The 27,872-nt window shown below is 44.7% G+C and overlaps 2 protein-coding genes across 3 annotated transcripts; one reads left to right on the forward strand and one right to left on the reverse strand.

Moving 5' to 3' along the window:
• Positions 1–10,820, forward strand: LPCAT4 (lysophosphatidylcholine acyltransferase 4). The gene is made up of 17 exons (XM_074284784.1): positions 1–49; positions 377–591; positions 681–807; positions 897–1,504; positions 2,778–2,920; positions 3,417–3,637; positions 4,611–4,723; positions 5,146–5,206; positions 5,475–5,533; positions 5,740–5,774; positions 6,543–6,597; positions 6,691–6,773; positions 7,077–7,202; positions 7,560–7,692; positions 9,406–9,504; positions 9,876–10,032; positions 10,410–10,820. The coding sequence occupies exons 1-17, from the start codon at positions 1–3 to the stop codon at positions 10,583–10,585; spliced, it is 2,460 nt and encodes an 819-aa protein (XP_074140885.1). The 3' UTR covers positions 10,586–10,820.
• On the reverse strand, positions 6,527–27,847 carry NUTM1 (NUT midline carcinoma family member 1). 2 transcript variants are annotated; one of them, XR_012486375.1, is made up of 11 exons: positions 27,701–27,847; positions 24,938–25,655; positions 21,268–21,396; positions 16,571–16,710; positions 14,904–15,199; positions 14,276–14,392; positions 13,239–14,024; positions 11,618–11,747; positions 11,451–11,538; positions 11,132–11,187; positions 6,527–6,614 (listed from the first exon to the last, which is right to left on the reverse strand). XR_012486375.1 is itself a non-coding variant. In XM_074289168.1 (7 exons), the coding sequence occupies exons 2-7, from the start codon at positions 25,630–25,632 to the stop codon at positions 12,033–12,035; spliced, it is 3,369 nt and encodes a 1,122-aa protein (XP_074145269.1). In that variant the 5' UTR covers positions 25,633–25,655; positions 27,701–27,847; the 3' UTR covers positions 11,951–12,032. The 2 variants fall into 2 exon arrangements, 1 of the variants encoding a protein (XP_074145269.1); XM_074289168.1 differs by lacking the exons at positions 6,527–6,614; positions 11,132–11,187; positions 11,451–11,538; positions 11,618–11,747 and having other exon boundaries at positions 11,951–14,024.
• Between the last annotated feature and the right edge of the window lie 25 nt (positions 27,848–27,872).

Genomic DNA, 27,872 nt, shown 5'->3' on the forward strand with positions numbered 1-27,872 from the left:
ATGCGGGAAGAGGAGCTGCAGCAGGGGCTAAAGCCAGCAGAGATTAGCAGTGGCTCAAGAAATTGAGAGAATCGTGGAAAGATCAGTTTCATATAAAAATGTACCAATATCTTTCTTGCGTATGAGGAGGGGGAGAGAAGGGAGGAGGGAGAAAAGTGGTTTAGCCAGTAAGCAAACCTTTGTTTCTCCTACCCTGAGTAAGTCGGAGCCGTTTCTTAGAAATAGGTAAACTCTGAGCTTGATTTTGAGGGGCTGACTTTCTCAGAAATATTTGACCCTGTAAGTCCCTCCCTAAAAATCATGTTCAAAGTTTAGCTATTCAAAGAAGTAAAAGCAGATAAAGCACAGGTCTAGCCGGAAATCTGGGGCATCTCAGGAATACTCCCCAATCGGAGTCGGGGTGGCGGGCGGGAGGAGGGGAGGACAGAAGGGGAAAAACTTCCGAGGGAAGGAGGCCCACCAGAAGGCGGTGGACCGAGTCATGGGGTCGTTAACCCCACTCTGGTGGTTAGTGGGGAGGGACGGAGGGAAAGCGGCGGAGGACGTCTCAGGGGCCGGGACAGGGCGATCCCTTCCCCTTCATTGGAATCTGTAACTCCTTGTCATTTCTTAGTTTCTTTCTCGTCATCGTCCAAGAGTACCCGACTTAATCTCCCCCAAACCTTTGTGGCTCTGGCCAGAGGGGGAGAGACCTTTCAACCTACGCCCGGGACGCCCCCAGGCTTCATCCTCCTCCCCACTCCGAGCTGAAGCTTGCCACCCCCCGTGACCCCCGCACCTTCCCTCGGTTTCAGGCCCGGCGCTGCAGTAGTGAAGCCATAGAAGGGAAGGACTGAGGTGGGGGCGGCGGGGCGGTGAAAGGGAAAGGAGGTGGGGAAGCCGTGGGAGGGGAGGAGGCTGCGGGGGGAAGAGGCTGCGGGGGAAGAGGCAGAGCGGAGCCCCGGAGCCATCGGAGAAGTGGAGGACCAGGCGGGGGCTGAGGGTTCCGAGGAGCATCCGGCTCCGGCGGAACAAAAGCCCTGGGAATTGGGGCGGGGAGAAGAACTGCGGGGGGGGATGGTGGCTAGGGGAGGATGCAAAAGGAGGGTGTGGGGGAACTCTGACTCCCCAAAGCGGGAAGCCCCGCCCCTTCCGAGCCTTGACAACGCCGGGCTGGTTCGGCGCTCCCTCTCCCCCTCCCTTCCCTCTCTCCACCCAGCATCAGGCTGGGCCTGGGGCCAGAGTCGCTGCCGCGCCGCCGCCGCCGCCGCCGCCACCACCACCACCACCACCACCACCACCACCACCCACCACCATCGCCGCAGCAGCAGCAGCAGCAGCCGCCACCAGCAGACGCTCCGAAGAGCGGGGGCCCGGGCCCGGGCCGGAGCCCCCAGCCTCCCGAAACCATGAGCCAGGGGCAGCCCGGGGGACTGGGCTCCCCTCGACCCCTGCCCCCGGGCCCCCCCCACCGCCCAACCCCTTCGTACACGAACTGCACCTCTCGCGTCTTCAGAGGGTCAAGGTGAGGTGTGGACGGGGGAAGTTTAGAGGTCGGATGAAGCTGGAAGAACGAACGGGGCTGGGGGACGTGGGGGCGTTTGGGCCCTGGGGAGATGGAAGAGGGGAACTGGGGAAAAGAGCCTTGGATGTGGAGAATATAGGTGGTGGTGTTGGGGGGGAAGAGTGCCATAGGTGAAACAATCTAGGGGAGATAAAGGATACCAGAACAGACCGAAGAATGGAGACCTAGAAGGATTAGGAAGGTTGTGATGAACCAGAGACTGGAAGAGATGGAAGACACCGGGAGGGATAAAGATAGCATCCTAAAAAGCTCCTGAGGACTCTGAGGATGGAGTTGGATTAAAGACAACTTGGGTGGGGATATTAAATGTTCTACCTGGAAAATTGGTTTAGGGGAGAAGATTGGTTGCCCTTACCCGTGTCCCTATGCCCTTCCCACCTCCCCCCCAACCCCCTGCACTGCAGCACCTTGGGGGGATGGGGTGGAGAGGATGGCTGCAGGAAAAGGACAACCCCGGAGAGGTCAGAAGGTTGAAAACTAGGAAGGGACGCAAAAAAGGTGGACTCTTGATTTTTACTTCTACTTAGGCTCTAAAGACAGGGATTTGTTTACCTGCTACCTCCCCAGGGTTACTGCCAGAGTAACCTGGGCTCCTGGCAACTCTAATGCTAGCTCCCTAACGTGGGCCCCAATCCCCTCCCCTCCCCCATTCCAGAGTATCCCTGTTAAATAACCTGGGAGATGGCAAAGCAGTGAAATTATGCCAGTCTATCTCCCAAATTCACTTTCCATCTCAGACAGGAGAGAAGGGGATACACCTGGACCTCTGTGAATGGTTGAGCTACATATGGGTTAGGGGGGGCTGAAAGGCAGGAAAAGTGGAGCTCAAGTCCTTAGTCTTTTATGTTCCTGTTCTCATCAGGTTTTCACCGTCCTTATTCTATGCAGTTTCTTTCCCTTCCATCCCCTGTACCCCACTCTTCCCCAGTTTCATTCCTTAATCCAAATAATTTTATGTTTGCATAACACTAAATATTTACATCCATTATCTTTTTTGCTGATAGAATTATAGTCTTAAGAATTGCAATCTTCTAGTTTGACCCCTCCTTTGCTTTCCCATATTCCCCCCTATCTCTAACATCTTGCCTGTGCCATCCTCTGTCAGGAGAAAGGGGGAAATCTCTGGCCCTCCTTCCATCCCTGAGAAAAGGAGTAGGCCGTGAAGGGAGGTCTTCCAAGTTCTGACAGCCCTACCCCCTTCCCCTCTGCCCAGTTCTGCCTGCTGGGGGCACTGCTGGCCCCTATCCGAGTGCTGCTGGCCTTCCTCGTCCTCTTTCTCCTCTGGCCCTTTGCCTGGCTCCAAGTGGCTGGTCTCTCCGAGGAGCAGCTCCAGGAGCCAATCACAGGATGGAGGAAGTAAGTGAGAAAGCAGGGGACAAACCGCAGAGGCTCCTCCATCCCACAGCCCTTTATTCTTCCTTGCTGCCCATCCTCATCTACTTTGAAAGGAAGGCAACACTGAGGGAAGAAAGTGTGGGTAGAACACTAGAATCCATGGCGGGGAGGGAAAGGAGGGTTAAAACTCTGTGGGTGGGATATTGTTTTGATCTACCCCTGCCACCTGGGTACCTGGGACAACATCTCTAAAATGGGATGCTGTAAGATTGGGTCATGTGACAAGATTGTCAGACTCCATTCTTTTTTCCAGAGATTTTACCGTCTGGGTGAGATCCCCTAGAACCTAGACTGTTTTAGCCCGGTTGGCAGGATTGCTGAGGCAGGGTGAGGGGAGGGGAAGGAGATAAAAGCCTTTCCCAGACAATACAGCGATACTTGCCCAGTTGTCAGGGACCTTAGGGTGGGTGAGGGTGAGTATTTATATCCTACTGATACCCAAGTTTACCTTATACAGGACAGTGTGTCACAGTGGGGTGCTAGGCCTGAGTCGGCTACTCTTTTTCCTTCTGGGCTTCCTCCGCATCCGAGTTCGAGGTCATAGAGCCTCTTGCCTAGAGGCACCTGTCCTGGTTGCTGCTCCCCATTCAACTTTCTTTGACCCCATTGTCCTGCTGCCCTGTGACCTACCCAAGGTTGTATCCCGAGCTGAAAACCTTTCTGTACCAGTCATTGGAGGTAAGAGCACACTATGGTGGAAGGAAAATGGTGAGGGAAAAGGAGACATTTGAATGGAAAGAACTAGGAACTAGGAAAAATCTAGGGAGAACTGGCCTGGATTCAGTTGGGTCTTTGCTGAAAGTGATATGCAAATTAGCAACATTTGTAAATTAAATGCTTGGTCTCTTCATCAGAATAAAAGAAGTTGGAAGGTATCTAAAAAAATCACCTCATCTAACAATTGTTTTATATATATATATATATATATATATATATATATATATATATATATATATATATATATATATATATATATACATATATATATATATATATATAATATAAAGAAACAGGCCCATGGAGGAAAAGTGACTTGCCTCAATGTTCAGTAGCAGAGTGAGGATTCAATGGCACTGGAGAATGAGTAACAGAACATAAAGGGAAAATTCTTAACTCAAGATAGTAATATATAGTATGGTATAATGGGTAGAGCACTGGTTTTGAGACAGACCCAGATGGGGAGAACACTCAAGTCAATTGCCTTTAAAGATAGGATTAGAAAGAAACCGTGTGGCAAAATGGATAGGGTGCTGAAGGAAGATCTGGATTCAAATCTCAGATACTAATTAGCTGTGTGACTCTAGGCAAGTCATTAACTTCTGCCTTCCTCTGTTTCCTCATCTGTAAAATGAGGGGTTTGGACACAATCCTACAATAAGTAATTTGGTTGTCCTCAAAGCATAGACATTTTAGGTACGGGGAACAATAGATAAAGAACATCTTCTGACTTGGAATGCTAATTCTGGTTCTTCTCTAATTTCCTAGCTTCTGGGCATGTTACTTAATGTCTTTTTTCCTTTTTCATTGTCTCTATTTAAATGTGAGGGGTGAGCTAGATGATCTCTTAAATGTTTTCCATTCCTAAAATTCCATGATTCTATAACATCCCCAACCCAGTTTTTATTTCTGTATCCCCTCTCCTCCCACCAAGCACTTCTTCGTTTCAATCAAGCCATCCTGGTATCCCGACATGACCCTGCTTCTCGAAGGAAGGTGGTGGAGGAGGTCCGAAGGCGGGCAACCTCAAAAGGCAAGTGGCCTCAGGTAGGTCCAGGTTTTATGACTCGTGCTAACTAAGCCTGTCCTATAGGATCCATTTCCAAACATACCACTTGCCAATTTCTCCACTCCAACAGCAGCAGCTGAGATATCACTAATATTCTTGGTGCTGCTCGACCTTCACTACACTCCCTCTTCTAGGAAAAAAGGCATGAGATGGTTATGCATGAATCTTGGGGCACAGGAGTGGGCCTTTGCATGAAATAGGAGTTGGGAGCCACTTTGAGTCGTCTCATGGAAAGTTAAGGGGTAACCCCAACAAGTGAAGGGAAAAACAATCTCCAAGGGGGTCACAGGAAGCTACCTAGACATCTCGTGTCCTTTGAGATGACTTTCCAGAATACACAGCCATCTGTTCCCTCCTTCCCACCTCCATTCCTGTTCTGCTTTCCTACTGTACTCCTTAGGTGCTGTTTTTTCCTGAGGGCACCTGTTCCAACAAGAAGGCCTTGCTCAAATTCAAACCAGGTGAACAGGGAGTGGAGATGGAGTAGAGGAGGACTAGAGGAAAAGTATCACAGTTGAGGAACAATTTAGGTGGGGGGAGACTCAACTCTAGGAATTCCAGGGGAGGGAGCCAACTGGTCCATGATGAGCTTTAGTAAATATTTTAAAAGTCCAGATTTCAGGTTAGAAATAACTTGGAGCAGGAGACTCTATTGGGGATTGCCCTGACCCTTCATCCCTTCTTCCCCCAACACTAACCTTTATTTTGGGGGTTGGGCATGGGGTTTAGGAGCTTTCATCGCAGGGGTGCCTGTGCAGCCTGTCCTCATCCGATACCCCAACAGTCTGGTGAGTCAATCCAAGAAAGTGTAAAGATGAAAAGAGCTTGAATCTGTTCTAAAAATGGGATGGGGCCAACCATCAGCTGCATCATGGGGAAAATGGTGCCTAAGCTGGGTAGAAGGGGCAGAGCTGGCAGAGTCTGGAGGAGGGGCAATTTCTGGAAAGAATGAGCAAACCTTTCCTCTCATTCCTAATCTCTGCTTCTCCCTTAGGACACTACAAGCTGGGCATGGAGAGGCCCTGGAGTGTGAGTCCTGGTGGTGCCCTTGGGCATGTGGTGGGGGAAAGGAGGTGGGAGTTGAGGATGGGGTGGTGGAAAAGGGAAGGGGCTGAGTATTCCAGCCCAGGATTCTCAGCCTACCTACCACCAGGCTGGCCAAACCCTCCAGAGGTCATCCTGTCCAACTCATCCTGCTAACTTTTAGACAAAATAACCCCTCTTACAATTGGGCATCTCTAAGGCTGGGGACTACCCCAGAAAAGGCATTCCCTTAACCACCTTACTTTTTCCAGGGTCTCATAACTTATCATAGTCTAAAAAAGTGTTTTCTGCTTTCTTACCCTAGCCTTTACTATTCTAGTTGATATGCTTATTCTGTTCTCAGTGATTACCCCCCAGTAACCTCATCTTAACAGTGAAACCCCTAGGGCTTTCTCCATACCTATTCTCCTTGCTCTTGGGGCCTCGTTCCTCTGACACAACTCCCTGGGGCTTACTATTTCTTTTGGCCTTACATTGATGTTAGTCCTAACTAATATTAAATATGACAAAATAAGATGGCTGTGCATATCCTCCCCAAACCTCTCACTTACCCCTCCCATGCTTCCCAAATAAATGCCTCTCCACACAGTTGTGTTTAGCTGAAAATCTACTTTGAGGATTCATTTAAAGGGCACACTTCCTTGAATAAAGCCAAATGGCCTGTGACTTCCCCCATGATTGTTGAGGTCCTTTCATGAAGAGTTGAAATAGGATCCCTGGCCTGGTAGGCATCAAAACTCTCTTCTTCCCCAGGCTCAAAGTCCTCTGGCTTACAGCCTCCCAGCCTTGCAGCCTTGTGGATGTGGAGGTAAGAAATAGAAGGCCCTGGGGAAAGGGAATGGGGGATGAGTAGGTGTCCCCAGGAAGACATTCCTTACTGGGGCATATGTTTGTATTTCAGTTCCTGCCAGTGTATCAGCCCAGCCCTGAAGAGAGCAGCAACCCCACTCTCTATGCCAACAATGTCCAGAGGGTCATGGCACAGTGAGTGTCCTTTATGCACACACCTAACTTCACCGTAGTTTCTAAGGCCAAGAGCTTAGAGCCCCTATGGAGAACAAACAAAGGAGGATTGGCAGACTGGAAAGTGAGGTGCTGGGGCAGAGAACCAAAGTTCTAGAGCAGGGAGAAGGCCACTCAATAGGCTCTTGAAAAACAAACATGAATTCTTAGGTAATGAAAATTCAGAGATGATGATTTGCCTTCTCCAGCAGGTAGAATTGGTACTGTCCCAGATGTAGGATCCCTGAAGATAACCGTTTTCTCTATGTTCTCTTCACATTATAGGGCCTTGGGAATTCCTGCCACAGAGTGTGAATTTGTGGGGAACCTGCCTGTGACTGTGGTTGGTCAGCTAAAGGTGGCATTGGAACCTCAGCTGTGGGAGCTGGGAAAAGTACTCCGGAAGGCTGGGTGAGTGATTTAAATACAGGTGGAAATTGGGGAGAAATGGAAAGATAGCGTCTGAGAGGAGAGGATCAGAAGAAAATACAGAAAGAACAAGAAACACAAATAATAGGGATTCAGTAAAGAGTGGAATCTCAAGTAAAGGGCAGGGGGGAGGGGGGAAGAAAATGAGGAAATCAAAGGAAGACGGGAGAAATTAAAGCACTGAAGTATGAAAGGTGGGAGATCTCAAGGGACTATTAGTTAAGAATACAGTCTGGGAACACACCCAGGCAGACGACTCGAGAGACAGGCACAAGTTCTGAGAAGCATGGTGAGAAGGGAACTGGTCCAACGTCCCAGCCTGAAACACTTCCATTGTAGTTTGTCCCCTGGTTGTGTGGATGCCGGAGCAGAGCCAGGCCGGAGTCGCATGGTCAGCAAAGAACAGTTTGCCAAACAGCTGCAGCTCTCTGACCCTCACACTGTGTCTGGCGCCTTCGACTATTTCCAGCAGGTGAGGAGGGATGGAGAGTCTTGTCTCCAAGGGTCCTATTCCCTAAAGTGAATAGCTTAAAGATTTGGGGAATGTCTTTCAGTAGACATATTAGAAACTGTCTCTAGAAAACATTGAAAGCCATATTGGAAAAGGCTCCCCAGAGATCTCATCAAACATTTTGTTTACATCTAATGCATTCATCAGGCATCATTTTGCATTATAATTATTTGTGCCTGTGCTATAACCCTCCACTAAACTGTAAGCTTTGTACTAACAATGACTTCAAACTTGATTTCTTCCCTTGCATAATGCTTTGTACACAATTGGTGCTTATTAAATGTTGAAGGCTGCATTATCCTGCTAGTTGGGGAAACCATATTAGAATACTCTATCTGCTATGTTGGTTGGCCCTCTTATTCCTGTCCAGCCATGGTAGACAGCAGATATTTGTTGAACTAAGCAAGATAAGGAAATACAGGGAGAAAATAACAAGTACAGTGTCACAGATTAGTTGACAGCAGTGTCTGGATACTGTTAAAGCTTGAGGAGCATCTGGTCTCAGATAGAGCCAAGTATGTTTCTAAGTGAAGGAGATGGGATAAAGTAATTAAGCAGAGTAGAGAGCTGAGAGCTTATGGCTTGGCAGTTTTCATAACTTTTGTCCCATAAATATTAAATATATGTGTTTTGCCTCTTTTCCTTGTCTTTGGGTGGCCCTCTCCAGATAAATCCCATAGTGCTCAGGAGGGACAGTTGGAAGTGGTAGCCCATGCATACATCCTGATCCTGCTCACAAATTCCTGGTTTATATTATTTAGGAGCATCTAGCAGCAGCACTGTAGTAGCGGGTTATGATGCTATCTCTCAGGGAAGCCAAAGATTCCCCCACCATATTCCCAAGAAATTTTCAATAATCTTGGCAGTTTTTTTTTTTTTTTTAAGAATCTGGGAGTTTCCCATGTTTCCCAAATACTCCCAGGCTTCTTCAGGAAATTCCTGGTATTCTAAATATTTCTAATGACTTTGCCCACTGTAAGAATGATGATCTTCCTGGAAGATGTCTGGTGTTTATTGAATACCAGAGTTCTTCCTTATCCAAAACAGATAATATGGTTTTCAAAAATCCCCAGAACATCAGAGACAAAACAGATCTATTGGTTCTCAAAGTAAAGGCACCAAAATTTCTGACATTCCTCCAAAGGAACAGGAATAAAAAACTAGAGTTCGGGTACACACACACACACACACACAGAGTAACCCTACTCCCAGTTTTTTATAATAAGTGATGCCAGTGGCCCTCTTTCTATCTGTCTGACCAGTTTTCCCACATCAGCCAAGACCATGAGATTGCAAAACCAGTTCATCCAGCTTTAGGAACAATGAATACGTAATGTTGACATGTAGGTAAAACTGTCAGTGATCTAGAGTTTTCCTGAATTCCTTAGGAATTCCCTTGGGAAAGGGGATTCCCTATAGAAGTCTTGAACACTCCCTTCAAACTGGAGTAAGAAATCATTTTATCTCATCATTCAGAAGATAACTTGAAGATGTTCATGTTATTTTAAGGAAATTCACCCTTCAGCATCCCAAAGGGAAAGAATTTTGCCCAGAGGAGTCAGTTCTTAGGCATCTGGTATAGAGCTGAAAGATGATTTGGCAAAAGAAAAGGATGAACAAAGATTCTCATTCTAACATTATTGACCATTGTGCCATAATTCCCATTTTTCATAGGATTCCAGTGGTTCAGTGGATTTCCGTGATGTAGCTCTTGCACTGGCAGCCCTAGATGGGGGCAGAAGCCTTGAAGAATTGACTCGTCTAGCCTTTGAGGTATTAGAAGTGGGGGGTGGGGGGGGAGAGGGGATTGCTGGATATGCAGAACATAAGCTCACATACAAAAAGAAATACCTAAAATAGTCTATCTTAATGTTTGGGGTATTTACTGGAACCTGGGTTCCTGACCCACTGTCACTTCAGTTAGACTATAGCAAAGCTTAATATGGGGAGATCTAGGAAAAAACCAGGGCAGGGTAGGGCCTGGAGTGATAGCTATAAAGTGCTCTGAGGTTCTACTGTGATTGGCCTAGAAGAGTCTCAGAAAGGGCTGTGTGGGGAGGGAAGTGTCGGGAAGACCAAGGAAAGAGATAATCCCAGACTAATAACTCTCCTTTTTTTTCCTTGGGTTTCCCCCCCTCATAAAGCTCTTTGCTGAAGAGGAACCAGAAGGACCAGGCCGTTTGTTGTACAAAGAGGGTTTTGGCACCATCCTGCACCTGCTGCTGGGCTCACCCCGACCTTCAACTGCCACTCTGCATGCCGAGCTGTGCCAGTCCACATCTACCCAAGGCCTCTCCCTCTGTGAGTCACCTCCCTCCTTCAAACCTGTCCTCAAAGGGACTGTGGGGAGTGAGGAAGAATTGAAAAAAAGGAACACAGGAAGAACAGATACTGAAGATCAAAACACACTCTAGAAAGGGAGGTGGAATCAGGTCAGAAAGTCAGGGAAAGTGATGAGGGCCTGGGGAAGAGCAGAAATCTTTATTTCAGAAGAGCAAAAACTATGGAGAGAGAACTAGGACTGAGAATATATGAATTCAAGAAAGGAGGAAATCAAGCTGGGGCAACTTTGTGGGGAAACATAGGATCTGTTGTCCCTGGCACTAGGAGTCATCCTCTTTTTCATTCCTCCTTCTCTCTTTTCCTTATCTCCTTTACTTTCTTCCTCCTTTCATTAGGCCAGTTCCAGAACTTCTCCCTGCACGACCCACTCTATGGAAGACTCTTCAGCACCTACCTACGTCCCCCATATACCCTTCGGGCCAATCCCCAAACCCCAGAAGCCACATCTCACAGTATCCCAACTTCAACTTCCAATGGGACTGTGAACACCTCCAAGCCGAAAAACGACTGAGAATCCTGGTCCCCTCCACACCCCTTTATTCCTAGCTCGATCCCAGCCCCTCAGACTCAGGGCAGCACCGGGGGACTAGCCCATGCCTCCATCTCTGTTCATGTGACTCCTGATTTTGTTTTGTTTTGTTTTGTTTTTTAAGTTGGTTTTGGTTTTTTTGTAAAAAACTATTTTATATATAAATATAAATCTATATCTATATCTATTAAAAAAAAAAAAAAAACATGAAGCTCAACCATATCAATGGCATAACTGTTTGAAGGCAGTTGGATTGCTCATTTGAGTACTCCAAATGTCTGGGGATGGCTAAGCCCTCCAAAGGCCATCCAAGAAAGTACCAGAATGGTTCGTAATTACAGATGGACAAGATATTCTACTTTAAAACTCCATATCTTATTTTCCTTTCCCTGCCACTGTTAAAAATACCTCATCACTGCTGTTACACACACACACACACACACACACACACACTCTCTCTCTGTCTCTCTCTCTTCTCTCTCTGCCCAATTCCTGTTCTATCACTAGACATGAAGAATGACTGCTCACCACAGCACAGCTGACAGCAGCCTTTGGAGAGGGAAAGGAGGAGCAGAGGATGAGAGCTGGAAGAAATGGAACAGTACTGTCAGCCTAATAGATCAGCTTGCCCGGGAACCAAGAGTTGCTCCTAAACCCAGTGAGAGGTGCTGTATGCCTATGACGTTAATGGTGGGCCTTCTATAGGAATTCTCTGCCCCATTTCTTTCTTGCTGGGGCCAGGGGTAGGGATTAAGGGTCTTAAAACACACTCCATTTGGGACAGCCTAGAGGAAACCAATTCAATACCAAGAGGGCAGGTAGAGGTTAAATACCATTAAGAACTTACCATTGGTGAGGACTGTGAGACATGAAGACAGATGATGCAGTGAGGCCAGTTGACTCCTCTTAGAGCTATCTCAGCATAGGGCTGTCATCTGTCAGGGGTTGGGAAAGGGGATGGATGAAATACCTGAAGAACCCTATCAAACCCAGGAGATGGACATGGAAGCCAACCTGTTCTCTCCTGATGACGGCTGCAGGGAGAGAGCACGAGGCTGGAGGACAGGATCCCATATCCTCTGTGCACACATAGAACCTGGGATCCCCTGTGATGTTTCCCTTCCTCTACTCTGCCTCAGTTCCCCTGGCAGCAAAGACAGAACAAAGGACAGATTCACTGCAGACCATTTCCAACAGGGATGTCTTTAATTCACTTTCTCATAAAACTCCCCCAAGGGTCCTCTCACATCTCACTTCTCACTGAGGTGGTCATCTCCATGCGGGTCAGTTGCTGCCCTCTCCCTAGAGCAGCCAGAAAGGAATGGCTGAGAAGACAGAGAGCTCTGACCAAGTGCTGCAGGGCCCAGATCCACTCGAGGCCCCACCCCTGAGGAATCGCTCCTTGTGGGCTGGGCCATGTGGCTGCCCCCTACAAGCTCCTCCTTCGCTTCTTCCTCCTCCCTGGGACATGACCCTCACGGCGCCTTTTTCGGGGCTTTACAGTCGGTTCTTCCCCCACATTCAAGGAAGGTTCCCCCGAGACAGCCACTTCATCCCCCCGGCAGGGCCTTTTTTCTGCAGGGGACAGTTCACCTCTCAGAGCACGTTTCCCAGACTTGGGTACAGGCAAAGCCTCTGGAGATGGTGAGGGGGATGCTTGATCCGTAACCTCTGTAGGGGCAGGTAGAGGACTAATGGGCAACCCCTCTGAGGTCAAATTAAGTTTAGAGGCCAAGAGGAAAGCAAAGTTAGAAAGTTCGTCATCATCCTCTTCCTCCTCTTGTTCTTTACCATCCCTATCTGTGGGTCTAGGTGTTTCCTTTCCTGAAAAGGAGGTTTCTCCAAGAGCCACAGGGTCACTAGTTTCCGGGACTGGGGGAGTGTCCCCACGACACTGGTTAGAGGCAGTTGGTTCTTGAGACTCTTGTGTGTGAGAGTCACCCTTGGTCCCTAGTGAGGGACTTGTGTCTTTGTACTTTAGTAGACTAAGCTCCTCTCTGCCCGCTCTTTGGCATTCTTGACATGCACTTTTTGGTAAACTTGAGTTAACTCCAATAATTAACTGGAAGTCGTGGTCATCTCTGATAGCCAGTAAATTGCCATTCTCTGTGGTTTCCAGAACAGGGGAACCTGAGTTTGCTTTACTGCCACTTATACTAACATCATATCCCATCCCTGGAAAGGAGGAACCTTCTCCAGACCCCAAGAGTAGGTCACGTTCTTGACATCTAGGGGAGAGTATGTTTTTGGCAGACTCCAGGTTGGAGGCACCATTGTTGCCCTCTATTAAGGAGTTACCTTCAGGATACAAATCACTAAGATCCAGTCCATTTCCAAAGATGTGTCCTTCATACCCTAAAATGGGGCTGCTGGCCCCCAGGAGCTCTGAAAGATTGTAGTAGTTACCATTTTCTAGGGGACTTGTGTCATTTTTGTCCTCAGAAAAGAAAAAACTTTTTTCTGTGTCATCAAGTATTTCTCTGTGGCCCAAGGAAGAAATGTGGCTTTGGGGTATTAGAGCATGGCAATCTCCCTGAAACTCTGTTATATACTCCACATACTGAGATATTTCTCTGATCCCCTCAGTCTGTTCTGGGAACATTTCCAAATTTGTGAAGTCCCCCTTGCTACTCACCCAAGGGGCTGAGCTGAATGGGGTCCTCTCCCTATCCCCAGCTGCTCTGGAGGAGGGGCTCTGGCTCACGCCTTTGATCATGGGAGCTCCTCTATCATCTCTCCAAGAAGTCCCCACCACAGTCTCTTCCTGGGAAGCAGAAGATGGCTCCTTCCCTTGAGGAAGCATCCCAAGACCTGTCACCTGGCATCCCTTTCTGAGACCGGTGACTTGTTGTCCCATTCCCTGATCTTGTGAAGAAGTAGTGAAATCAACTGGTTCTGGAGGTCCAGCCTCTAAATGGGTGGCTCCCTCCAAATGAGGTCCTTTTTGCCAGCTGTGGGGAGAGGATTCTAGGATCCCCTCAGTCACCAAATGGTCCCCTTGGTCTCCAGGCCCTCCTGAGTTGCCTTCCTGATATAAAGACACCAGGGCAGTACCTTTCCCCGACCCTCTGCCCTCCACCCCTAAAAGGCCCCTAGTTACTCGTGGAGTGGAGATGTCTAGTCGAAGGTCCCAGCTACTAGGGGATGACAAAGCATTACCTTCCCTTCCTACTCCCCTTGGGCCTTCTGCTGCCCTGTCCTGCCCATGTCCTTCTCCCCTTGCCCGTTTTTCTGGAGAAACCGTCTTCCCCAGGCGGACAATGCCTCCAACCATACGAGCCCCAGGTGAGGGTCGAAGCCGCCCACCCCCGTCTTCCTCCTCATCAGATGGAGAAGGACTAGAGTCTGATTGGGCTCCACTGCAGCTTGGGGGCTCCTCTTCCTCTTCCTCTTCCAAGGCCAATAGCCGCTTCTGCACTAGCTAAAAGAAAAAAGGATAGCTTCAAGCTCTGCTTTTGGTGGGATGTGGCAATGAAGAACTAGTCATCTGGGTAACAACATAAAAATGAGCAGCTTTCAGCCCTCCTCACCTGCACCTGTGTCTCAGATCTGTAATTACTCATCTCTAGACAACTCTATTCTGGGTGGAGCAGAGTTTGGACAAGTTCATGGGGTTTCCCTCCTGGCTCTCCTGATTCTTCCTCCCCCTCGGATGTCCCTCCCATCCTTTACCTGAGTGGGAGTGAGTCCTTCTTCCTGTTCTAGTTCCTCACTTAGAGCCAGGGGATCCCTCTGTTGCTCTGGAGACAGCACCTCTGCCAAAAACCTAGGATGAATCACCGCCTCCACCTGGGAGAGAGGCAAAAATAATCATCTATATAGGGTTTTAAGGTTTGCAAAGCATTGTTCTATGTTATCTTATTTGATCTTCTCATAACAACCTTGTGAAGTGCTATTATGATACCCATTTTATAGATGAGGAAACTGAGATAGTCATTTGCCCAGGGTCATCCATCTAATAAGTATATGAACTAGGAATTAACTCAGATCTAGGCTCCCAGTCAAACTCTCTTACCCACAGCACCAACTACCTGCTTCAAGGTAGCCTGAAGAAAAATAAAATGGGTCTGAGGCACAAGTCAGAGAAAAAAGGGGCAACCTGGCTGCCAAGATCTCTTAAGAGCACATTGAATGGTCTCAGCTCTTCCTGCTCATTCCCATATTCTTATCTGAAGCTAGGCAATGGGACCTAGCTCCTTGCTCTAGAGCAAGAAACAAAATTTGAAAAAAAAAAAAAAAAAAAAAAAAACCATCCAAATTGTGGGATTCCAAGAGTTTCTCACCAGGGGCCAGTTCTCACCTTGGAAACAAAGACATCCTGAGCACACAGTTCCTCGATATAACTCAACAGTCCAGGATCAGGATAGGCCTCCTCTTCATCATCCTCCTCCTCCTCTTCTTCTTCATCATGTTTTCCCTCTGGTTCTCCAGTGGCAGCATGGGGAGCTCCTACCAACCCGGCCATAATGTCAGCATACTGCTTCACAGCTTCTGGTGGGATCTCTTTGGGTGCTTCAGGGGCTGAAGGGCGAGGAGGTCGGCGTTGGCGACGGCGGGGGGGTCGACTCTTAGAGGCTGCCTTCTTTGGGATGTAAACTGAAAGGACAGGTAAAGACAGCATAAGCCCAGGCATAGTATACTGTAACTGGAAAGGGAACTTCCCCCAAGCCCTTCCCTCAAAATGGGAAAATTGCCCACAAAATCCCCTTGGGATTAGGAACTTAAAAAGGTTATCAGTAAAAGTACAAAAACTGAAATTATAATGACTGAAATATATGCATTTATGACTCTTGCCCCTTCTTCTCCAGTCTCTGTCCATCAATACTACTGAATAGCTGTACTAAGATATCTCCAGATGGATAGACCTGACTTGATTTAGCAAAGGCTAGGGAACACTAGGCATGAGAGCCCTAGGGAGAAAAAGTCAATAATAGGCAGTACTAAGAGGGAAAAAAAATACAGAACCAAGGGAAATTAAGAGCTACCTATATAACAGAGCCAAAAGAAATCAGAAAAGATCATTTGATCCAAAACCTGAAATGAGATTAATATAAGATTCACCTCAGCTGTGAATTTATATATTCAAATACTAATATAACTTTTACTCACGTTGAAATTAACTACTTTCATTGCCAAAGTGCTAAAGCACCTCAGAATTTTACTTTTATAATCATTGCTCAGAAAATACAAGCAGTGTTTATATTCTGGACACAGGAAAGTTGATAAGTCTTTTCCCTAAAGGACCAGAAATTGATGTAATTTTATTTTGTACTCACTAACAGAAACCAAGTAGCAATATATTTATTTTTTAGCTCCTTGTCTAAAAATTTTAAGATGGAATATGCCCAATTTGTTTAACTTTTTGTGAATTTTCCTAAAGTATTTTTAAACTATTTGGTGGTGGGGTTTTTGTTTGTTTTTGGAAAATAGACCAAGATTAATTAAACAATGAGAGAAAGAGGAGGTAACTGATGTCCAAAGACCATTAGTGGAGTTGCCCAAGGTGCTATAGCTAGTTAGCAGAGGAAAGAGGACCAAAGCCCAGGACTACTTTTTAATGCAATGTTAATTCCACTACTACTTCTGAAGGAAAAGCTGCTGCAGACACAAAGTAGGAGTCTTAGTTTAGGGCTTTTTTTTCTCTTAAGGAATATTAAAATATATATGGGCATGGAGGTGGCACAGTGGATAGAGCACCAGTCCTGAAGTCAGGAGGACCTGATTCAAATCTGCCCTCAAACACTTAACACTTTCTAGCTGTGTGACCCTGGGCAAGTCACTTAACCCCAACTGCTTCAGGGGAGGGGGGAATATATACAAAATGCTGGTTAACATGTAAAAGAGTGATGTATTCAGGTTAAGAAGTCCAAAATTTCAGATAGCAGGCTTTCAGTGAAAATCTTGCAAATCCCAGATGATACATGGCTGGTTCATATTCTCTTTCCTTCTGGAAGAAGTTTGGCTCACCTTGTTGCTGACATATCTCAGGGACTGAAGGTCCTGGGGGATCAAGCTTAGGGGGGGCTGGAGGAGGCAAGCACTGAGACCCACTCATTAGTTGCACCTTCTGAATCTGCATTTCCTCCTCAGCCTCAAACTCCATGAACCTGTAGAGGATAAGAAAGGCAAAGGATTGATGGTAAAGCTCATTTGACTTTCCAGCTCCCAGTAAAGTGATCACAGAATTGAAGCAGGTCCTATAAGGCCACAGGATCATAGATTTAGAGCTGGGAGGGAGCTTAGAGACCATCTAGTCCAATCCCCAAATTTTACCATGAGAAAACTGAAGCTCACATGTTAAATGATTTGACCCAGCAACAACAAATAGTAAACCAGAGACAAGATTTGCACCCAGGTATGCTGACCAAAGCTAGTAATCCTTGTCATCACATACATTCCCTTATCTGCATTCTGGTGAGGAGAAATAGAGGGTCTTTCCTGTGCTCAGACCAACACCTTGGTCTCATTTTATAGCCCCTGATGTCTACCCTCTTTTGAAATTACCATTTTACTCACTGAGATGAAATAGGCACATGTTAATAATACACATGCTACTTTTAATTATAATAATGTAATAATGCCACCTGTTTTTATAGCATTTTTAGATTGGCAAAGCACTTTATATGTGGTATCATCAGTTGATCATCACAACAACCTTGGAAGGTGGGGGGAAGTGGGGTGGGGGGGAAGGAACCCCAGCAGGTTTGCTTGATTCTATACTCTGAAAGTAGTGGATAAAATTCTCTAAAAGCCCAGAGTTGGTCCCAATTCATCAGTTGTAGAATAAGAGGGTAAGAAGGGAGTAAGGGGATGAGGGAGATAAAATCCAGACCCAAGAATATTTCCTATAATGAAAAAAAATGGTGATAATTGAATATAGCATTGCCACAGAGGAGCCTAGAAACTCCTAAGGGTCAGTATTATAGTCTTCCTTTTTATATATCACAGCAATGAGCAAAGAACACAATTGACATTGAATTCAAAGAATATAAAGGCATTATACTAAATATCCAAACCAAAAAGTAACAGTGTCTGACCTCTAGCAAGGGTGGAAGGCTTTGGGGGAGGGGAGGGGAGAGGAAGGAAAGGGGAGGCGGAGTCCTGTGACATGTACATCCTAACAGAAGATAGAAAATGATGGAGACAAAGAAGAGGGCCAAAATGCTAAGGAAAAGAATAATGAGTGATTAAGAAAGGCTTCACAGTGGAGTTGGCATCAGGCCTGAGTCTTAAAGGAAAAAAGGATTCCACAATGCAGAGATGAGGGAGGGAGTGAACAGAAATTTAGAGACCACAAGTCAAGCCAAACCCAGAGAGTGTGAAAGAACAAGTTTTAATAAGGCAGAAAAAATGAATTATATTGTGGAAGGTATCAAAATCAAGTTACTGTATCTTGTCCTACAGGTATATCAAAGAGCCTTAAAGTTTTTGAATAAGGAATGACATGGTCAGAACTGTGTATTATTCTAGTAATGACGTAAAGGAAGAATTAGAGGAGGGCTATTTAGGAAACTATCCTATAGTAGTCCCAGCAAAAAATAATGAGGAAATAAGGATCTCACTACAGGGTATATACCCCATGGAGATCAATGATAGAAAGAAAAGGGTATATTGTGTGTGGGGGGGGGGAGGATATACATATATACACACACAAAACCATATATATATATATATATATATATATATAATAATAGATAAACAAAATATTTGTAGTAGCAAAAAACAGGAAACAAAATGAATAACTACGAATTAGGAAAGGGCTGAACAAATTCTAAGAATGAAATGAAATATTATGCTATAAGAAATGAGTAATTTTAGGATTTTAGACATGAAACATGAAAGCCCTTCCAACAAAATAATATAGACTGAAGAAAGCAGAACCAAGCACATACGACTACAATAATGTAAACAATAATACTAAAAAAAGCAATAAAATTATGGTGAATTGCAATGAATAATCTCAGTCCTAGAGAACTGTCAAGGAAACATACTTATCTCTTCCTAGTGAAAATTTCAGGGACAATAGATGTGGAATATGATATTTACACTTTCAGAAGCAGCCCTTGTCTTGATTTTGCTTATGTTATTGTATTGTTCTTACAAAAAAGGGTTTGATTTCATGAGGGAAGAAGAAGAAACGACTGTGATATAAAGTGCAATAGCCAACAATAAAATGTTCTTTTGAAGTAATGATACATCTGAACTAGGGTGAATGGTCCCACTGTGAGTTGAGAAAAGAGAACAGATGCAAGAGGTGTAGTAGAGGAAAATTTGATCAAACTTTGTACCTGAGTGTAGAAAATATGGCAAGGGGGAAGAATCAAAAATTACCTTGAAATTTCACATTCAAATTAAATAGGAGGATGGTTATTAAGGGACAGGTCAATTCTCTGAGAGCCTCCATAGCTGTGGATCATAATAACTGAAGGAATTGTAAGGCACCTTTGCTGACACGGGTGTTGCAAACTAGGAATGAGCTAAATTAGAGGCAGAAGGAAGAGGAGAGAGGTCAGACAAGACAATGGCCTCTCAGTGAGAGAGATCAGAACAGTAACTGCCTCTCAGTCTCCTTGTATCATCCTCTCATAAGAGGAGATCTATTCTGGGTTGGATCTCCAAGCAGCCACTGTCAGGTGGCTCCCGTGTATTTCAGCAGCTGTCCTGTGTATTCCAACAGACGGTAGTTCCACCAAAAGAAAAAAGAAATTTGGGAGGAAAGAAAGGCTGGGCTACTTTAGCTATGAGAGCAGTTTCAGACAAGTGTAGTTTGAGATGATAGGTGGGAAATTAGGATTATATATATGTATACTTCAGAGTTAAGGGAATGAGAGATTCCCATATAAGGTGATAAACTAGATGATGAAATGAGATAAATATTTGTAAAGCACTTCCAAACATTGTCACCTCATATATGTTGCCTACCATTATCATCATCACCAACATAAAAGAGACAAGACAACCTAGAATAAAGTTTTAAGGGACACCAACAATTAGAAAACAGAAATGCTAAGCAATGAAGTTGACCAAGAACCAGGAAAGAACAATGATACTGAAATCAATGCAGTAGAGTATATATCTAAGAAGTTAGATGTGGTCAAGAGTTTTGAAAACTGCAGAAAGGTCAATTTCACTGAAGACTGACAAAAAAGGTCATGAAAATGTGCAATTAATAAACTATTAGCAACTTATCTTATAATGATGTCAATGGAAAATCATTGAGCATGGAATGGAGCATTGAATGGATAGTGAAGTAACAGAAACAAACAAAAGATTAGTCTTTCTAGGAGTTTAGCAGAAAAAAAAAAAAAAGGTATCAGACTATAGTTTTAAGTTCAAGGTAAGCTTTTTAAGTAAGAAAGACCTAAGCATCTTTCTAGGTAGTAGGGAACAAGTCCATTATTTAATTATTGAACTGAATTGAAATTATAATCAATAACCATATATAACAAAAAAGCACATGTGAAATCCCTCTCTAAGTTGGCCCATCCCCATACTAGTACTATGCCAAATAGTGGAGAACTTAAGAGTTTGTCCATGAAAAGTGATAGTCAGTTTGTATTTTTTCTTTCAGGTATCAAGGAGCCTCTGAAGGTTTTTTCTCTTTTGTTATTTGGGGTTTTTTTGTTTTAGTAGGGGAGTCAGACCTATGTGTTATTTTGTTGTTTGTCCATTCTCAAAGAGGACTGTGACATCTGTGAGGTGCTGCTATGACATGCAAGTGAATTGGATTTAAGTATAAGGTCACCTGTCACTTTTCCCTCCTGAGCCATTGGGGTCCAATATGGATCAGGACCATTGGATTTGTCCTTGGGTGAAATAAGAGATCTTGGTCTTTTTTTTAGCCATGATGTGAAGGAGGAATTGGGGGGGAAGGGGAGGAGTCATTTTAGGTGATCATCAAACAGTAAAAAGGAAAGGTGGATCCCACTACAGGACATATTCTCCAAAATGATCCATTACAGAAAGCAGCAGGAACTTCTGGCATAGGAATGGCATATTTGGAATTTAAGAAGAGTAGCAAGGGGTAGCCAAGCCCAGGTGAAAAGTTTTTTGAGCTAGAAAGAAACTATAAAATGAAGGAAAGAAGCAAGAATTAGCTGAACCTAGCTTTCCAGAATAGTGAACAATGCCCACATCTGAACATGCTTCCCACTTCCCAGCTATGTTGATTAGATGGTCTCTTAATGCTCCAATTTCTTGCCTTAAGAACTGAGCATTTTGTTGTAAAAGAACTACATGTATGGGGTGTCTACTCTTGGTTTTCTATAAATACTTAATAGATCTCAGGGTTCAAATCTAGCTAAGACCAAGGCATCTCTGAATTTTCAATCTACAGTCCCTAAAGAAAAGGAGCTCCCCCAAAAAAGGGATAGAGAGCCTGAGGTAGATGGGAGGGATTATAAATCAGCTGATCTTGAAAGTAGCTCTTGATGGGTGAAATAATAGATGCAGCAGGAAGATCTAGCAAGAGAAAGCATGAGTCTGTGCACATACTGCAAGATAACAACTGAGGTAGGATCCCAGGTCCTGTGAAGCTCTGTGCTGCCCTATCTTCAGATACCAGTCTGCCATTAGACCTTGGACCCAGCCCACCCATAGTCATCCCGTCAAATGATCCCTACCATAAATCCCTCCTCAGTTAAGAGAACAAGGGTCAAACTCACTTTTCTGCCATCTCGTAGAAGATCATTCGGTCAAAGTTGCTACTGCGCTCCCACTCCTGCACCGCCCGTGGCAGTCCATCCTCCAAGGTCATCGCTGGCTTTAGCCGGGCCAACGAACGAAGCACTGGGCTAAAAACACCCCTCTTCCTGTCACGTCTCACACCACCCCCACCGTTCCCCCTTTCACACATCCACCTATCCTGCTTCATGCCCCCTTCTACAGCCCCATCCCACCCTATCTCCCTCATATCTGTCCCCATCAGAGCCCACACCCAACCGGACAGGAGAATTCCCTCACTCATTATATCAGAAATTAGGCAGATCTTTTAGAATTTAAGTTCCTAGAGAGTAGGAATAGTTTTAGTTTTTGTATTTATATCCCCAACACATAGCAGGCGCTTATTAAATGCTTTTCATTTGACTAATTAATTTATCAGTCTCAGAATTTGTGATGTAATAGCTGCTAGATTTGAGGGACAGTGGCATAAGAGACAGTAAGTCGAAGAGAGAAACAGAGATGGAGAAGAGAAGAGAGGCATGGAAAAGGAAAGACCATTTAAATCCTATTCTAGTACTTCTTATGTTCTCTAAAGCTGCCCTCAAACTCTGACAGGCTCTACTAAGCTAGAAGCACTTAATGTACAGATCCTGTTAACTTGAGGGTCAGTCTGGCTCAATTTGGACAGACTCCTTGCCAGACTTCCCACCAGATGGTGATGTTTGGGGGAGCTATACAAACTCATCAAACTCTACACAAAGGCATAGTGGGTTTGCAATCTGTAGGTGAAGGAAGTGTTTATGGCTGATATGCCTTCAGACCTAATTGGTATCTTTCTGTCTATCATTACAAAAGCTTTTCAGCCCAAATGCCTGAAAACTTGAAACAGGCAATTTAAAACACATGAAACGTTTTTCACTGGTAGGGAATAGTAATAGCCATCATCAAGACCTCAGGCAGAACAAATCACTGTTGTTTTCCTACTTTCCTTCCTGTGCCTTTCTCCTAACTTCAGGAACTCCCCTTTTCCCTGTAAAGGGCTAGAACTGAGCAAATGCACTTGGATAAAGGAGCACTCGAGACTAATTGCCAATTGGAAGGTTCCCTATTAACTTGTTTGAAGGTTGACCCTCCCCAGCTATTCTATGCTGACTTGATTGGTGGGACAAAGAGGGGGAAGTGATGTGTATGGGAGGAGTAGGAAGAGGAAGAGAAAATTGAGATGCTCACTCTCAGTCTCTTGTGGTGTTTGAGGGAGGAAGGTATGTGTGTGAGATTGCTACACCTAACCCCCTGACCTTGACCGTAAAAGATCAAGAATAAAGACGTTTAGTGATCCTGACTCCGGCTGATTTCTAGGAAGACAGAGTTCCAGCATTTCCCCATTGCACTCAAATCTTCAAAGTCTTCAAGCCATATTTTAGCAGCCCAAGGCACCCTAAGTATAGAACCCTATATACTAGAGCCAGCCCTCCCCCTAAATAGTATCTGATGCTCCAAAATTACTTCTCCAATCCTGACACTTTCCCCAATCAAAATTCCCATTTCCTTAATAATATGATCTTAATTATGTATTAAAAATGTGATAATGATGATGGTGATGGTAAAGATTGATAAGCTTTAAATCTTGCAAAATGCTTTACAAGTATTATCTCATTTTTTTCTTCACAACATCTGGAAAGAAGATGCTATCATTATTATTCTTATTTTATAGATGAGAAAACTGAGACAGGCAGAGGTTAAGCGACATCTAACATCACAGACCTAGTAAGTACTCTGAAGTAGGTTTTGAACTCAGGAGTTCCTGATTCCAGGTCTAGCACTTTATTCATTGCTACTTTTTAATAATATCAATATCATTATTGTAAATATTATTAAATAATATCAAAATTAATAATAAAAATAAATAATAAAATTGATCATAATCTACTTTTTAATAACCCAATTAAGATAATTAAGATAATTCATAACAAGGCATGACTCAGATAAGTTTAACTCTTGATAGGGATATTTAGATCTTAAAGCAGAAGCTTGTTAATACAAATGAAGTGTAAATGAAGGTGTATATATCAAGCATATTTTTTTCTAAGGGATAGGGAACTTTCTAGCTGCTTCTTGCCTATTCAGCCAACATCAACAAGATGAGGATGAGGATTCAGCACCCCAAACATGTGGGTATTCTTATATTCACACCTTAGTAGAGGGCATTCTTCATGCCTGGAATCCACACCCTACTTAACTCACTTTCTCTTAGAATCCCTAGCTCCTTTCCTAAATGAAGTCTTTCCCGAATCCTTGTCAAAATTACATTCTACTTACTTTGCAGTTGGAAAGAAAAGTGGCTAGTTCTCTGAGTCTGGAATTAGGAAGACCTATGTGATCTATGTCTATGTGATCCTAGGCAAGTCACTTAATTTCTTGTTTGCCTTTTTTTTTTTTTTTTTTTTTCCCCCAACTGTAAAATAGGGATAATAATAACACCTATCTCCCAGGGTTGTTGTGAGGATCAAATAAGTTACTGTCTTGTAAAAGTGCTCAGCATACAATCTGAAATGTAATAGGTGCTCAATGAATGCTTATTCCTTCCCACCATTCTCTATTTATATATGCACATACTGGTTCGAATTCTAGATTTATAATCTTGTAGAGGAGTAGAAACTTTAGAGGTTTTGTTTGTGCTTTCTTAGTTCTTGGTACATAGTCTGTAATTAATAAATGTTTATTGGTTAATTCATTCAAGCAGTTTGGTGGTGTGGTAGAAAGAGGGCTGGTTGTTAAGTCAAGAAAGTCTTCCGTTCAAATTCTCACTCCACAATGTTTTAGCCATGTGACCATGAGTAAATCACCTAACCTTTGCCTCCTTCAATTTCCTCATTATAAAATGAGGGAAGTAATACCAGCAATTTTACAAGGTTGATGTGAGGATTAAATGAAATAACATATCGATGAACAGACTTGCTCAGGGTCACATGGGTAACAAAGTAAAGATGGATGACGGAGGTAAGATGGGAGTATTTCCTTTGCAAATCTGCCAACCTTTTTGACAAGCTAAAAAACATATGGAACCTATCTGCAAGGCTATGTTTGGACTCTTGTTTCTCCAAAGTCCTGGGACTCAGCGTTTTCCCTAAGATATACAGTAACAGGGAAATTATGGAAGACACAAGGGGGGGGCAGCAGAAACTTAATTTTAGCAGCTGGAAAATAATTCAAAGAGGCAGCAAAAAGAGTGAGATCTAGGATTTGATTTTTGGATACATAACGAAATGCTGTTCCTGCCTCCCACTCACACCAACACCAAGCCTTTAGCTAAGTCTGCAACCCTTTGCCCTTTCAATATATATTCCCTAGAATGTAGGCCACCTTCTCATGACCTTTCTTTCCTTTCAAGGCTGCCCTTGAGAGTCATTTAAACTTGATTCCACCAGAATAAATAGAAGTTAAAGGCCCAGAATATTATTTGCTTACAGACCCTCAACTCCCTCCCTGTCCTGCTGACCCATTTGAACTGCTCTGCCTGTGCATAAAAGTATGAAGGATTTTTTTTTTCTCTGAAGTTGAACCCTGGTCCCTGATCTACTATCAGATATTTTCAAACTACTTTAGTTCATAGCCTCCCGACTATGTTCCTTCCAAGAATAGTCTTAACTCCAAAAGCAAGCACTCACTCACATGAGGAAGCAGGAAAGGGCTTCTGCATCAGGGCTCCGGGGTAGATGTCTCCGGGCCAGTGCCTTGTAACGTTGCCAACGACGAAAATTCTCATATACACCCTTGGAGGTGCAGGAAAGGTCACCCAGAGAGGGTTTGGGCCGAGGCGGGGGTGGGCCTCCCTCCCCAGGAGTCCCATCAGACCCCCGCCAAGCCTTTTCTGGGGGTACAATAGGGGCTAGCTGGGCAGTGGGTGGTGGGGCAAGGGGAGGATGGGTTGGGGGTCCCTCTCCTTCACCAGCCTGGGCCACCCCAACAGCCTTTGCAAGAAGAATGGTCTTGACATTGGTGGCTGCCAGGAACCGGGGAGTGGGACCTTCAGGGCCCCCACGGGGAGGACCTGGGGCAATCCAATTGAGGGCAGTCTGAGTAAGGATAAAGGTCTGAGTTCGGGGGGCCTCAGCTGGACCCCCCTCTGTCTTGACTTTGACGATGACCTTGCCAGCCCCGCCCCCACTAGGGCCTGCTCCCCCATCCCCTGTCACCAGCAGTGTACTAGGGAAAGCAGACAGAACCAGAGGGCTACCGGGAGGGAATGGTGAAGAAATGGGAGCTTGGGGTGATGGCTCCCAAGGAGGCTTGTCTGATGGTCCTGGAGGGGGTGGGGGTAATGGAAGTGAAGTACAGGGTGGGACAGGGCCGGACTTCGGGGTCATTTCAGGTCCAGACAATGGAAGAGCTGTTGAGAAAAAGGAGGGAATGCAGCAAGAAATGAGGCAACTAGAGGCCTTGACATCTGGGTGCCCTTTGGACAATGATGCATTGCAGAGCTGGTTCCCTAACTCACAGGGTAATATTCATCTTTGTCAAAAAAAAAAAAAAAAAAAAAGAAAAGAAAAAAGAGGGAAATGTCCACAATGTCACTGATAATCTCTTTAAAGACATTATTAGCACTCTACCTCCAGTGGTAGTGTCCTAAGATAGAGACCAGGGTTGACTTTAGGAGTTAAAACATAGCATGACCCCACCCACCCAGGAGGTTGAGCATCTGATGGGAGAATCTAGAATCTGGCCCTTCCCTAGGCTCCTTTGATGTCCCTAAATTAGAAATAAGATTCAGAGCGGTTTCTGGCCCCGTTTCTTCATTCCTCCCCTTTTTTCATTTCCTTGCTCCTTTTTTAAGTCCCCAGTTCCTCTTCTCACCTAAAAGTACAATGAAAAAAAATTCTATAGCCACAACCAATTTATCCTTGAAACTTTCATTCCTATTAACAACTCATTTCTGCTTATGAGAGTAGAATCAGAGACATTCCCCCCCTTCCCCTACTTCCGGGCATTCCAGACTCTCTAATCACTAAATCCTCTTTATAGAGTCTTTTTTGTTTTCTTGAGTTGGAGAAGCCTATAGACATTCCACTACAGAAGAACAAAGATTGAGTAGTAACGGGGAAGTTTGTAGTGGTAGGCAAAATTGACAAATTTTCTAACGCTTCAAGACCCAGTGAAACGTTGACAGTTGCTACAAAGACTGATTCTGATTCTATCTATGGTTTACTTGGGTTATCCCTTTAGTAATGGTCACCTCCCAAGGGCAAGGCTTTGAATTAACAAATAGTTATTGAGCACCTACTATGCACAAGGCATTGGGAATATAAAAAAAATAACATCACATAGGAAGCAGTCCCTACTTTCAAGGAACTTACAATCTGGTTAAGGAGATAAAATAAGATACATGAAAAGTTGTAACACTTAAGAAGCCTTCTAAGGAAATGCCTCCATTTTAGTAAAAACAAGAGTTTAAGAGGCCACCAAGACCTAATCCCACATTATTACCACAAAATGAAACTCACAGTTCACCTCTCTGATCATAAAATATGTTCATGGAGTCATAGAAGATGGTGGATAAGCTTGCCACCAGGCCAATGACAAGCAGGGAAAGGTCAGGACATGTTAATCACAGAGAAAGGAGGAAGGAACAAGATGAGATAGTTTTAAGGACCTATAGTCCTAGGCCAGGTGAAATACCTCAAGAGTAAATCACTACAGTCTATGAATAACCACGTATTAATCACCTCCTTCAGCCCCTGTTAAAGCAAAGGAACGAACTCCAGATGTTCCCTGGACAAATTAAAAAAATGAGATTGCTGAGGCATCTTAGAGTAGTTATTATATCATATCTATATTAACCTATGGAGAATGATATTTTTGAGATCTCCTCCTAGTCTCTTGGCAGGTTCAGGGTATGTCTCAGCAAAAGAGGATCACTTTGGTTACAGTTCTTTCAAAAGCCCTTTCAATCCAGTTTATTCTGTCCTCCCGGATCTAGTTTGTCCCTGCTGAAATATCAAATTTCCAAAGCAAAAACTGAGGGGAAAAGTGTCTAGTTGCCGAAAAGAAGCACACATATGTTAGATTTCATTCCACTAGGCCCTTTTTTCCTTCTTTAAGGAGATCAGCGGCTATAGCTGGAGGTTTCTTGCCTATTGATATCAATCTGTTATAGATCTTCTCTCTCCATTCAGAGCTATCTGACTCAGTTCCTCCAAGACATCTCAAATCAGCTCTGAAGATATTAGCTCTGTGAACCCCAACGCTCCAAACCAGCCCCCCTTCCCCCAGTCTGTTGCCTGAGAATAGGATGGATCCATTTCTCTCTCTTCCGCTTGAGTCCCACAGTTCAGGCCAGAATGGTGATCTCCCCAGGACCACCGTCCCAAATGTCTGTCCCTAGGGCTTGCGGGAGTAAGGGGTATGGCTTCTGGTGAAGGCCGAGGCCCAGCTCACCTCCATCTGGGACTGGGCCCTCTGGCTTGGGCACTAATCGGGGCTGCCTAGCAGCCTCCAGGATGGGACAAGGGTCAGGTCCAGAGCCCGGGGGGCCACCTGGTTACAGTAGCTGCCCAAGAATTGAGGGTAGCAGAAGGGAAAAGATTGAATCAAAACAGAACTGGAACCT

Source organism: Sminthopsis crassicaudata, chromosome 2 (genome assembly GCF_048593235.1).
Source record: "Sminthopsis crassicaudata isolate SCR6 chromosome 2, ASM4859323v1, whole genome shotgun sequence".
Classification (NCBI taxonomy): Eukaryota; Metazoa; Chordata; class Mammalia; order Dasyuromorphia; family Dasyuridae; genus Sminthopsis; species Sminthopsis crassicaudata.